The following is a 13,370-nucleotide window of genomic DNA, read 5'->3' on the forward strand; positions in this document are numbered from 1 at the left end:
GAAGCATTAAATTTTGAAATTAAATATTAAAAAGAAAAAACTCATCATTCAACACTACCCTTATAATCGCCCTTATAATAATAACAAATTTGATTTTCAGACTGAAAAATGTGTGTATCTTGGTCCTTTTCTATTACACAACAGGTTTTAAATGCTTAAATTCTACCAAATGTATGTAATTAGCCATGTTTAATTTAACTAACAATTTGATAGAATATACGTCTCAAAATTTTGAAAATCATGGTAGTGAGAATTCTCATCTCATTGACCATCAAAGAGGAGTCATAACAAAAATAATAATTTATTAAAGAAACCACAACAAAACTTAAATTGATGAATACTTTGTATGAGTAACAAAAGTTATGACCATATATTTACGAAATGATATATTTTTTTTCCCAAATCGATAAAATAATAATTAAAAAAAACACTATATAAAACTAATTTATTAATAATATGAGAATGTACAACTAATTTATTAAGAATTTATGTATAAAATTATGAAAAACAATTCAAATATTTAAATACAATTGAATACGTATGAAGTAATGAAAAATCATCAAAGATTTGAATAACTCTAATCCGTTGTAAAACCATAGAAAAAACAATAGCTTGTTTAATAAACCATAACAAAATCTAAATCGATGAACACTTTGTGAGAATAACAAAAGTTATGACCATTTTTTTACGAAGTGATATTTCTTTTTTCCAAAACTTTAAAATAATAGAAAAAATAGTATGCAAAACTAATTTATTAATAATATGAGAATGTACAGCTAATTTATTAAGAAGGTAGGTATAAAATTATGAAAAACAATTCAAAATTTTGAATAAAATTGAAGACGTATAAAGTAATGAAAAACCATTCAAAATTTGAATAAAATATATGAATAAAATAAAATATAATAATACATGGATATTTACAATATAAATTTGGTAGAAAAATCTGAATATTTAATTAAGGTGAGATTAATTCGAAAAATGTTAAGAAGAATCTAAAATAATAATAAAATATGCATGACCAAAATTAGGAGGACATTTATTAAGGAATATCAACAATGATTTGTACTCGATCCTGTTTTTTATTCTTCAATTATGTAGTATTTGTATTTGTAGTTTTATCATTACTAACTACTACGAACTAGATAAAAAAAAATCATAAATTTAGGAATTTTTAACTATATGCATGTCACGTGAATTACCATAAATTTTATTCTGGGATAGTTTAGTCATTTTTAGGATGAAACCTTGAATTTTGCATAGCTACAATTTCCCTTTCTGGAAATGTAATCTAAGCCCATAATCGAAGCCCATAACCGAAGCTCTCTCAGCCACGGCAAAAAATGCCTACCTTAAACCCTAAACCTCCGTCGTCGACCTCATCGGAGAGAAGACGGAAATGAGAGGAATCAATGGAGTGGTGAAGAAGGCTTTAGGAGACATGGAATTCACCGCCGGCGGTGGAGCCGTCAATTGGTTCCCCGGCCACATGGCCGCAGCCACTCGAGCCATTCGCCATAGACTGAAGCTCGCGGATATGGTCATCGAGGTCAGGGACTCCCGAATTCCCTTGTCCTCGGCCAACCAAGACCTTCAGCCTCATCTCTCTTCTAAACGCCGCGTCATCGCCCTCAACAAGAAAGATTTGGCTAACCCTAATATCATGCATGTAAGTCACCACTCGACCATGCTATAGAATGTGAAAATCATTTTCAAATTCTGTATGCTTTCGAAAAACGAGTTCTCAATATATCTGCTGACTATGTATGTATTCGTGGGTTTGTGTATGTTGAATGATAGATATTCGAATGACAGAGATTCGGTTATTTGTCACGTTCTTCTTCGTCGTTTTCGCTTTGTTGTCCTTACGACTTTAATTTTGCAGAAATGGGTGCACTTTTTTGACTCATGCAATCAAGATTGCATACCAATTAACGCTCACAGCAAGAGTTCTGTTCGGAAGGTATTTTCACTTTCTACAGTACTGTAGTGGTATTAGTTTACAGGTTGCAATTAATCTGGAGGTTCTAGCTTCTGATTTCCTGTGATATATTAAATTGCTAAAACTATCAAAGATTGCATATTTTGTTGATGTATTTTTTTTCTTTGGATGATATCTTGATGGCACTTGTTAAGTTATTTATTCCTTTCACTTTAAAGATGAAAACGGATGATTTTGACAAGTTTTTAGCCGTTTAGATTTTTTTTTATTCTTTCTGTTTTAAATTTAGAACTAAATGCTGATGAGTTTTGTTCATGTACTGGCATGTAAACTTGAAGTGATCCTTTGACAACTCTTTAGACTTCTTTTTGTAGTTGCTTACAAATTTCATCTCAATGTCCAATTGACATTTTGACATAAGTGTATTGCAACAGCTTATTGTTTGATTGAGTGTATTTCAGTAGTTCGTATTGGAAAAGAAGAGAAGAAAAGAAACACAGATTTACGTGGAAACCCTAGATCAGGGAGAAAAACCACGATAGGAGAATTTTTATTCTTTTAATTTTTCTGAACACAATACTCAACCTGTCTCTTATACACATCTAGATGTGTATAAGAGACCAGTACTCAATACAGGACAGGTATAAATAACCAAACAGAGAGAAACCCTAGACAGTAGATACTGAGGAAAAGACTAAAACGCCCTTAGGGCTAAAACACCATTTCAACACTCCCCCTCAAGTTGGGGCATAAATATCAATGAGGCCCAACTTGCTGATACAAGTGTCAAACATCTGTCTAGGTAAGCTCTTAGTCAGAACATCCACAATCTGTTGACTGGATGGAACATAAGGAACACAAATACTCCCATTGTCAAGTTTCTCTTTTATGAAATGTCGGTCAATCTCAACATGTTTGGTTCTGTTATGCTGAACAGGGTTATTGGCAATATTAATAGCAGCCTTGTTGTCACAGTAGAGTCTCATCGGGTCATGACTCTCTTGATGAAGATCTATTAATACCTTCTTCAACCAAATTTCCTCACAGATACCCAAGCACATAGCTCTGTATTAAGCTTCGGCATTACTTCTAGCCATGACGCCTTGTTTCTTACTCCTCCATGTAACGAGGTTTCCCCATACTAAAGTACAATACCCCGAGGTTGACTTCCGGTCTGTAGCAGAACCGGCCCTCCGAGTCAGTGTAGGCTTCTATACATCTTCTATCATTTTTCCTGAACATCAAGCCCTTCCCAGGTGTTGACTTTAGATATCTCAGAATCCGGTTAACAGCTTTCATGTGTCTCTCATATGGGGCTTGCATAAACTGGCTTACCAAACTCACCGCATATGAAATATCAGGTTTGGTATGCGAGAGATATATCAGCTTCCCTACAAGACGTTGATATCTCTCCTTGTTCACTGGTACGTCGTCTACTGAGTTTACCAAACTTTTGTTGACCTCAAATGGAGTATCTGCAGGTTTACATCCAGTCATCCCAGTCTCTTGTAGAAGGTCTAACGTATATTTTCTCTGAAACACTGAGATCCCTTCCTTTGACCTTGCTACCTCCATGCCTAGGAAGTACCTCAAGGAACCAAGATCTTTAATTTCAAACTCCTCTGCCATTTTCTGTTTCAGTTTGTCAATTTCTACAGAATCATTCCCTGACAGAATAATATCGTCAACGTATACGATTAACACTGCTACTTTTCTTGATGCTGACTTCTTAGTGAACAGGGTGTGATCTGAGTGACCTTGAATGTACCCTTGGGTTTTGACAAAGGTAGTAAACCTATCGAACCAGGCTTTAGGGGACTGTTTCAGACCATACAAAGACTTCTTTAGCTTGCACACCTGACTCCCAAACTGTGCTTCAAAACCTGGAGGAGGGGTCATATAAATCTCTTCTTCCAACTCACCATTTAGAAACGCATTCTTTACATCCAACTGATATAGAGGCCAGTCTAGGTTTATAGCAATAGAGAAAAGAACCCGAATAGTGTTGAGTTTTGCAACTGGCGAGAAAGTTTGAGTAGTCCACCCCATATGTTTGAGTGAACCCTTTCGCGACTAATCTGGCCTTATATCTGTTGAGAGTCCCATCATATTTGTACTTGACTGTGAACACCCATTTGCACCCGACGGTTTTGTGACCTCTAGGAAGAACAACTAGATCCCATGTTTTGTTGGTTCTGAGTGCCCGCATTTCTTCCATGACTGCAGCTTGCCATTCAGGAATTTCCAGAGCCTTGTACACATTTCCCGGGATAGTCACAGTGTCTAGGCTAGTGGTAAAAGCCTTGAATCTTGTTGACAAGCTACTGTAAGATAAAAAGCTTTTCATAGAGTACTTGGTGCAGGACCTTGTTCCCTTTCGAAGGGCAATTGATAAGTCTAGGGTGGCATCAATTTCACTGGTCTTGTTACCTTTTTCCTCTATATTCATCTGTTGCACATTTTCAGTCTCCTGAACATCATCTGGAGGAAATTCATTGTTCTCATCCTCCCTAATTTTGTCAAGAGTCGCTGCATCGTCAGTGTTCACTGTACTACTTTCAACAGAGTTATTATTATAAAAAATATGGTTACCTTGAGTTGTCTCTGGTTCTGACTCTTGAACACTCTCCGGTGGAGCAGCAGGGGAAATTATTTCCTTTTGTAGATTCTTCCGATAGTAGGTTATCCAAGGAACTTGTTTTGTAGGAAGGACGGGATTGTCCAGAATGGGAGGGCCAGGATTAGTGTCAGAAGGGCCAGGAGGATTAGTGTCAGAAATTGGTTCAAGAAACAAGTCTACAGGAATGGAATAGGTGGATGACGTGTTAGTCTCTTCACTCGAAGTCTCCCCTTGAAGAGGACTAACAGGAAAAAAATGTTTGTCTTCTTGAAATGTAGCATCCATGGTGACAAAGTACTTTCGAGAAGATGGCTGATAACATTTGTAGCCCCGTTGATGGAGTGGATACCCAACAAAGACACATTTGTTAGCCCTAGGAGCGAATTTACTGTGGGAACCATGATTATGAACAAACACCGTACATCCAAACACCCGAAGAGGAACATCTGGGAAAAGCCGGGTAGAAGAGAAGAATTCTTTGAAATGGGCTAAGGGAGTCTGGAACTTGAGGACACGGGAAGGCATTCGATTAATGAGATGGACTGCAGTGAGTACAACATCGCCCCATAGGTACGAGGGTATGGATGCAGGAATCATGAGAGCCCGAGCAACCTCAATAAGGTGATGGTTTTTTCGTTCGGCCACCCCATTTTGTTGTGGGGTATAGGCACAGGAGTTCTGGTGGATGATACCTTTAGAATTTAAAAACTCACGGAGGGACTGATTAACAAACTCATGGCCATTATCACTCTGAAGGATAGCAATTTTGGTATTGAACTGGGTTTCGACCGTGGTGTAGAATTGCTGAAAGACTGTAGTCACTTCAGATTTATTCGTAAGAAGGAACACCCGTGTAAGACGAGTGTGATCATCTATGAAGGTGACAAACCACCGTTTACCCGACACGGTTGTGATATTTGATGGGCTCCACACATCACTATGTATCAGGTGGAAAGGTTGAGACGGTTTATAAGGCTGGAAAGTAAAAGACACCCAAGGTTGTTTTGCACGAATACAAACATTGCAAGATAAAGATGAAATATTAACATTACGAAATAAATACTTCATATAATGAAAATTCGGATGTCCAAGACGAAAATGCCATAACAGGAAATCAGTTTTAGAAATAGTAAGGGAAGAGAGTAAACAAGTGCTAGATAAACTCCTAGATGAAGCATCCTCTGAGAGGAAGTAGAGCCCCTTACTGTGTCGGGCAGTGCCAATCGTCTTCCCCGAGCTCAGGTCTTGAAACAAAACATTATCCGGTGACAAAACGACTTTACAATTCAGGTCTCTGGTTATTTTACTGACAGATAGCAGATTATAAGATATCTTCGGCACATGCAGGACATTCTGTAAAATCAACCCTTGAATAGGAGATAAGTGAGCTTTCCCAACAACGGAAGCAAAAGACCCATCTGGAATTCGTATTCTCTCATTTCCCGCACTTGGATCATACGAGAGGAATTGATCAGATGATCTAGTTAGGTGGTCTATTGCTCCTGAGTCAAGGATCCATGATTCACCCCCTTCGACCAAGAAACTAAAGGACCGAGAAGTACCTGATTGAGCAACCTTGTTGGTTCCAACCATGCTGGACTCTACCTGGTTGGTGGCTGATGATGTACCATCCCCTGTTTCACTGACAAGGGCCCGACCGGTTTTTGATTTATCATTCGCAGACCGTCGCTTGCCATTTGGTGGGCGACCGTGTAACTTCCAGCATTGATCTTTGGTGTGCCATGGTTTCTTACAGTGCTCACAGATGGGTGGGGGTTTTCTGTTTTGTTTGTCGCTCTCTAGTCCCGAAGATTTGGCTCCAAACGCTGCAGAATCTAAGTGGTTGTTGTTAGAGCCATTCATAGCTCTAGTTCTGTCCTCTTCTAATCTGACCTCTGAGCATACTTCCATTAGAGACGGTATTGGTCTCTGTCCCAAAATCTGACTTCGGACACCATCAAATTTAGGGTTTAAGCCAGCCAAAAAATCGTACACCCGATCTGCCTCCTCAATCTTTGAGTACTGAACTCTGTCAACAGGACAATTCCACACGACCTCGCGGCACTAGTCCATTTCTTGCCATAACAGGGACAATCTATTGAAATAAGACGTTACGTCAAGAGTCCCTTGTTTGCACTCATGAATATGTTTCCTCAAGGTATAAAGATGTGAGGCATTTTGCCTTTGTGAATAGAGCTTCTGGACAGCTTCCCAAATATCCCGAGCGGAGGTGGAGTACAGAAGTGGCTTTCCGATCTGGGGTTCCATGCTGTTTATCAGAATTGAGCGAAGGAGAGAGTCCTCTCCTTTCCATATACGTTCCTGGGGATCACCGGGATTTGGTTTTGGTATTTCGCCAGTTAGATACCCAAACTTGTGAGGTCCCTCAAGGACCATTCTTACCGATTGGGACCAAGAAAAGTAATTCTCACCGTTAAGTTTCTCACCAATAGACATTCCTGCAGAGTTCCCCACAGATCCAGACATAATATTTGCAACAGGTAAGTTAGAGTAAGCATTTACTGGTGTTTCTGAGCATAAAGAAAAGTCTGAATGTGAATGAAAACCAGTTGTAGGATTTGTCGTGGATCTGAGGGTCGAAATTTGCTGCTGTAAGTTGGCCAACTGCTGTTCAAAACCAACAGTTCCACTAGAATATGGCATAGGTTGGTTTTGCCCATAAATCCCTAGAACAGTAGCTTCATTTTGGCTCGAGGACGGACCAAAAGAAGGGCTGGGAACTGACTGACCATACTGGTTCGGATGGACTCGGTTTGGTTGAACCGGCTGGACCGACCGAGTAACTTGGGCCATCCACGGGTGATCTGGAACATACGCTAGGGCTGGCTGTTGACCTGAAAACGGAGGCTGGAGATCGTCTGTATACCGCCAGTCACGGGTGGTGGTGTCAGCCTGAGCAAAATATCCCGAGGGTGAAGGGTTTCCGTGCATCAGGGGGTTCTGAGGCATGATCTGGTGGGTGCCGATCGGGTTTGAGGAGTTTTGTTGGAGGTTGGATCGGGTCTGAGGCAGATGGGTGCCGATTGGATTTGAGGCAGATGGGTTTGAAGCAGAAAATCCATAAGGTTGTCGAATTCCAGATGGGTCACTCGGATCTGAGGCAGAAAATCCAGATGAGTGCGGATTTGTGCGCCGATCTGGTCTGAGAGTTCCGGTGGTCGAGTCTGCAACGGTAGTCCACTGGTTATAAATTGGAGGATCAGGTCGGGTCTGGCTAGAGGTTGGATCAACATAGATTTTAGGAGTTGAGGCATAGCGGCGTGAAAATAATGCTCAACGGCTTCTCTTATGGCTGCATCAACTTCAGCGTTCATGAATCCCTTTGTTCCAATGGAGGTTTCTGTTAGAGTCTCTGGTTTGTTCTCATCAATGATGGTCAGGGTTCCGTCGCCATGTTCTGATACCATATTGGAAAAGAAGAGAAGAAAAGAAACACAGATTTACGTGGAAACCCTAGATCAGGGAGAAAAACCACGATAGGAGAATTTTTATTCTTTTAATTTTTCTGGTACACAGTACTCAATACTGGAGATGTATAAATAACCAAACAGAGAGAAACTGAAGAAAAGACTAAAATGCCCTTAGGGCCATTTCAACAGTTTGTTTGTTTAACTTTGTGTATTTCAATAGTTTATTTATGTTATTTTTCTGCTAAAAAGATGTACATAATTTTTTATTGATGAAAAGCTTCTCGAGCTTGTGGAATTTAAACTAAAGGAAGCAATTTCAAGGGAACCTACTCTTCTTGTTATGGTCGTTGGTGTTCCAAATGTCGGGAAGTCAGCTTTAATTAATTCAATCCATCAAATTGCTTCTGAACGCTTTCCAGGTAATACTTTTTTGGAACAATATGGCAATTTCTCTATTATATTGTACAAATCCTGTTCCATTTGGTCTGGAGGCTTTGTTTATTGGACTTTTTTGGTTTCAATAATTTTTCATAGTGCAGGAGAAAATGAAGCGAGCTACTGTTGGTCCCTTGCCTGGGGTTACTCAAGATATTGCTGGCTATAAGGTAGTTTTAATCAACTACACATCATTTTTATTAATCAATTTCGACTTTTGCCTCTCCCCTTCTTTCTGCTTTCGAAATGAAATCTTATGATCATGAAGTATTAACCATTTGCAATTCTTTTGATGTGCAGATTGCTCATCAACCTAGCATATATGTTCTAGATACTCCAGGTGTATTAGTTCCAAGTATTCAAGATATAGAGACGGGGTTAAAACTAGCACTTGCAGGTTGTTTCTAGTTTATAAAAGTTACTTTTTATTTTTCTAACAACATTTTATTAAGCTATATACTATAGCTCTTTACGTGCATTGGGATATGCGATAGAGGAGTGATGTAATAATGTGAAATACTGATCGTGTGGTGGATGCAAGTTAATTATTACTGATGCTGAAGTTGCAAATATGGACTATATGATAAATAATTACTCACAAACTCTGACAACATAGACAAGATTTATACCGTATCTTGTTAAATTATTGTAACTTTTAGTCCAGAGCTACACAATTTCAGGGAATATGGAGTCCTCATCCCCTACCAACCAAGCCCATCTTGCAAGCTTTAGCAGGATCACAACTTGCGATGGATAATGTTTGGGTTGGAAGTTATGATTTTATTTCCTCGTGGTATCTTTCTGTTTGTGGGGAGGTCTGATTCTTTCTTCATGTGGTTGGTGGATTCCAGTTACCACAACCCCACTGTAGCTTCTTTGTTTGGATGCGATATTTCTGTTTTCCAATCTTCCGAATCATGCAATTAGGTCTCATCCATTAAGACTATATGGTTTAGTTTTCTCTTTATTTTAGTATTGCACCATCACGTTGATATCGACTATATTATTTACTACATCTTGTAGACTGACGCTGTAACATTTCACAATCACGTTTACTATATTATTTACTGCATCTTCTTGTAGACTGATGCTATAACTCTTCACATGGAAGCAGGATCTGTCAAGGATGCAGTGGTGGGTGAGGAGCGTATTGCTCAATATCTACTGGCTGTTCTAAATTCTCGGGGGACTCCCTTCCATTGGAAACATTTGAATAACAGAAGAATGGAGGGTATTCAATATGAACCAGAGGAAAGGCACAGATTTAATCTTAATGACCTCCAGCCAAAAAGGAGGGCTCCTCCAAATAAATCTGATGTGTTATACATTGAGGTAAGGAAAGAATTTCTTATTCGACTTATTGACTCCTAGAGTGTCTGTGGCTTCCTATGTTACACAGGATTTTAACGAATAGTAGTTTACAATGGGAGGGAGGGAATTCCAGGTCTAGATAGTTCACAAGAAACAGACAAAGACGTTAATTTTTGGTCTCTGAACAATATCATTACAGTGCTTCCTCTTAGATTAGTGAATTCGTTGGGCTTTGGTCTACTAGTTTGGATATATATATATATATAGTGATAAAAAGTTAGATTTAATTTTCTTAAAAAGTGTACTTTTTCTCTTATTTCTCTGAGGAAAGAGTTTCTTAAATAGAAGAAATGCCCCATTACAAATAAGGAAAAATAAAATACAGTAAATATAATACAGTAAATACAATAAATACAATGGAGAATTTCACAAAAAAAGGAAGTAATCAGCACTCCCCCTGAAGCTGGTTTGAAGATATCATTCATAGCTAGCTTGTCAATCAAATTGTTGAATTGCCACTTGGAAGACCTTTAGTTAACACATTTGCAATTTGCTCTGTTGTTGGAAGGCAGGGAATGCATATTATTCATGCATCAATCTTCTCCTTTATGAGATGTTTATCAACTTCAATATGTTTTGTCCTACCAAGAAGGATTGGATTGTGGGCAATGGAAATTGTTGACTTGTTATCACAATAAATACATATGGACATTGTCTGAGAGAATTTTAATTCTTCCAATAGTTTTCTTATCCATATGCCTTCACAAAGACCATGGGCTAACACTCTAAATTCTGCTTCAACACTACTTGCATTCACACTTTATTTTTTACTTCACCAAGTAACTAGATTTCCTCCAACAAAAGAGCAATAACCCGAAGTGGATCTTCCATCAGTCGTGCTGTCTGCCCAATCAACATAAGTGTAAACCTCAACATGTAGGTGGTCATGCTTCTTAAATAATATACCTTTTCCTAGAGTATCTTTTAGATATTTCAAGATACTATAAACTGCATCAAAGTGAACTAGCTCGGGACAATGCATGAACTGACTTACCATACTAATTGCAAAAGCGATGTCAGGACGTGTGTGAGAGAGGTATATGATTCGCCCCACAAGTCTTTGGTACTTTTCTTTTTCTTTTTCTTTTTCTTTTACCTTTTCTTCAGTTGCAACTACCAATTTTAAATTCTGAGTTTCTGCTATCTTGCAACCAAGTAAGCCTGTCTTGTTCAGTAGGTCAAGAATATACTTCATTTGGTTGACAAGAATGCCACTTTTGGACTTGGCAAACTCCATGCTTAGAAAATACTTTAAGGTTCCCAAGTCATTTGTTTGGAAATCAATAGGAAGTGTCGTCGTCGTTTTTTTTTTTTTAAAAAAAAAAATTAGTCTTGTCTCATCATTACCTATATCTGCGGGTTGTCTTTTTAGATTCCTTTCGCTTTTCTAATGAAAGATCGGTTATCGGTCAAAATATATGCACACGTATGGATGTATATCCTTATCCCCTTTAACATCCACTACACTGAAATCCCTTTCCTCACGATCTTCATTTCAAACGACTCTTGTTTGACATAGGAGGTGATTAAGTTATTTTGTCCATCATTTCTTGCTTTTTGTATAACCTCACTTTTATTGCACTTTATATCCGCGGATAAACCAAAAAAGAAATCTGTTTATACTTATTTTCTGATTCATTTGTTCAGGATCTTGTAACAGAAGTTCAGCGCGCTTTATACACAACTGTGTCAGAATTTGATGGTAACGTCGAAGATGAGAATGATTTAGAAAGTCTTATAGAAGTGCAGTTCGAAGCATTGCAGAAAGCAATGAAAATACCTCATAAGGCGGCGGAAGCTCGTTTGAGAGTATCAAAGAAACTACTTACTCTATTCAGGGCGGGTAAGCTTGGTCCTTTCATCCTTGATGATGTCCCTATCACAAAAAAGTCTTAGTAAATTAAAGTTCTTCGTGTTTTGTTGAAGTGGCTTTATTTTAACGATATTTTTAGGGTAAATTGTAAATTTCATTTTCAATTTTGTGATGAACATGAAGGTTGTGTAAAAATTAAGTGGTTCTGCCTGATAAGATAACCATAAAGTTTTTATTGTCAAGAAACTTTTGCCAATGAGTTGTTTTAATTATTATTTATGTTTGGAAAACTACTTTTTTTAGTCAGAGTTTGGAATAACAAATGTGTTTGGTCTTTGGGTTTTCAAAACGTACCTTTTTAGTCTCAAATTTTTAAGAATTGGTGTATCCATTAATTTTTCAAAATTTATTTTTTAAGTACCCAAGTTCTTAAGAATAGGTTTAAAAGGTTGTTCAAGTATATATTTTTTAAAATTATTTTATATAATTATATGATATTTTGAATTAAAAAATGTTTAATTTTAGAGAGGAGATAATTTTTAAATTAATTTTCTAAGGTTATTTTAAAATTATTTTTCTAAGATAATTTTTTAAAATTAATTTTCTAAGATAATTTTTTAAATTATTTCTCTAACTTTCAATAATAATAATAAAAAAAGGTATTGTAGGGATTTTTTAAACCTATTTTTAAAAACTTGGAGCTAAAAAGATACATTTTGAAAACTTAGGGGCTAAATGCATTCATTGTAAAAAACACTGGGATCTAAAAAGGTATGTTTTGCAAACTTAGGGGTAAACACTTCTCCAAAATTTGAGGAATAAAAGGATAATTTTTTCTTTAATGTATATTTCTCATTTTGATGAAATGTCAAATTGATTCAATTTATGATTTTCAATTTCCTTCCCATTCACCACCTTGGAATTATGATATAATTAATAGAGGTAGTAGCTTGTAGTATACATTGTCAACTAATTGTAATATACTGGTTTTGTTAGCGTATTTTGATTATGTTTATTAGTTAATATTAGTGTGAAGTTGCTAGTTCTGTGCAACCCAGGCACGCGCCTGCCTCAAGGGTTGGACCAGGAGATATCAAGAGTTTGCTCTATGCATGATCTCCATTAGAACTACTTTGCTGGGTATTCCACGAATACCTACTTTTTTACCGATGGTTAAGACATTGATGTCGATATTGATATCAAGATTTCCATTTTACTGATATGTTGATAAAATATCAATGTCAATCGATATTTTTATAAGTCACGAAATTTAGAAAATTTATTTAGATTAATAATAAAGTTGTTTTTACCTCCAAGCTAAGTTATAGATATTATTATTAGTAGTCAGATTCATATTGGAGTAAATAAATGACAATTTTTATATTTTACGAGCATATATAAAAGATGTTGGAGATATCCATGGATATTTAATTTTGATGTTGAATTCTTTAATTTATGGATATATAATGTATATGTTATGGATATATCAATGGATATGTCAACAAATCCATAAATATTTTCATCATTCTTTTAATAGTATCACTTATTTGTGCTCTTACTCTGTTTATTGTTTACTCAGATATAACTTATTTTCCCTTTTTTTTTTTCATCAACCTTAGATCTGCTTGTAACATCTTCTCAAAGTTTACTTTGTTACACAAAAGATGAGTGGATAATTTCTTTGATTACTATTAACCCTAAAGTTTCTTTATTTTCTTATATATTTTATAAAAATGTTTTTGAAACTAAAGTTTATAT

General features: G+C 36.8%; 1 protein-coding gene across 2 annotated transcripts; it reads left to right on the forward strand.

The window, feature by feature from the left end:
• Positions 1–1,283: 1,283 nt before the first annotated feature.
• Positions 1,284–11,868, forward strand: LOC120074487 (short integuments 2, mitochondrial). 2 transcript variants are annotated; one of them, XM_039027622.1, is made up of 7 exons: positions 1,285–1,669; positions 1,886–1,963; positions 8,271–8,412; positions 8,528–8,598; positions 8,729–8,825; positions 9,543–9,760; positions 11,447–11,868. In XM_039027622.1, exons 1-7 carry the CDS (start codon positions 1,400–1,402, stop codon positions 11,693–11,695), a joined length of 1,125 nt encoding a protein of 374 aa, XP_038883550.1. In that variant the 5' UTR covers positions 1,285–1,399; the 3' UTR covers positions 11,696–11,868. The 2 variants fall into 2 exon arrangements, with proteins under 2 accessions (XP_038883551.1, XP_038883550.1); XM_039027623.1 differs by lacking the exon at positions 8,271–8,412 and having other exon boundaries at positions 1,284–1,669; positions 8,533–8,598.
• Positions 11,869–13,370: the final 1,502 nt, after the last annotated feature.

The sequence above is a fragment of the Benincasa hispida genome, chromosome 3 (assembly GCF_009727055.1).
Source record: "Benincasa hispida cultivar B227 chromosome 3, ASM972705v1, whole genome shotgun sequence".
Taxonomy (NCBI): domain Eukaryota; kingdom Viridiplantae; phylum Streptophyta; class Magnoliopsida; order Cucurbitales; family Cucurbitaceae; genus Benincasa; species Benincasa hispida.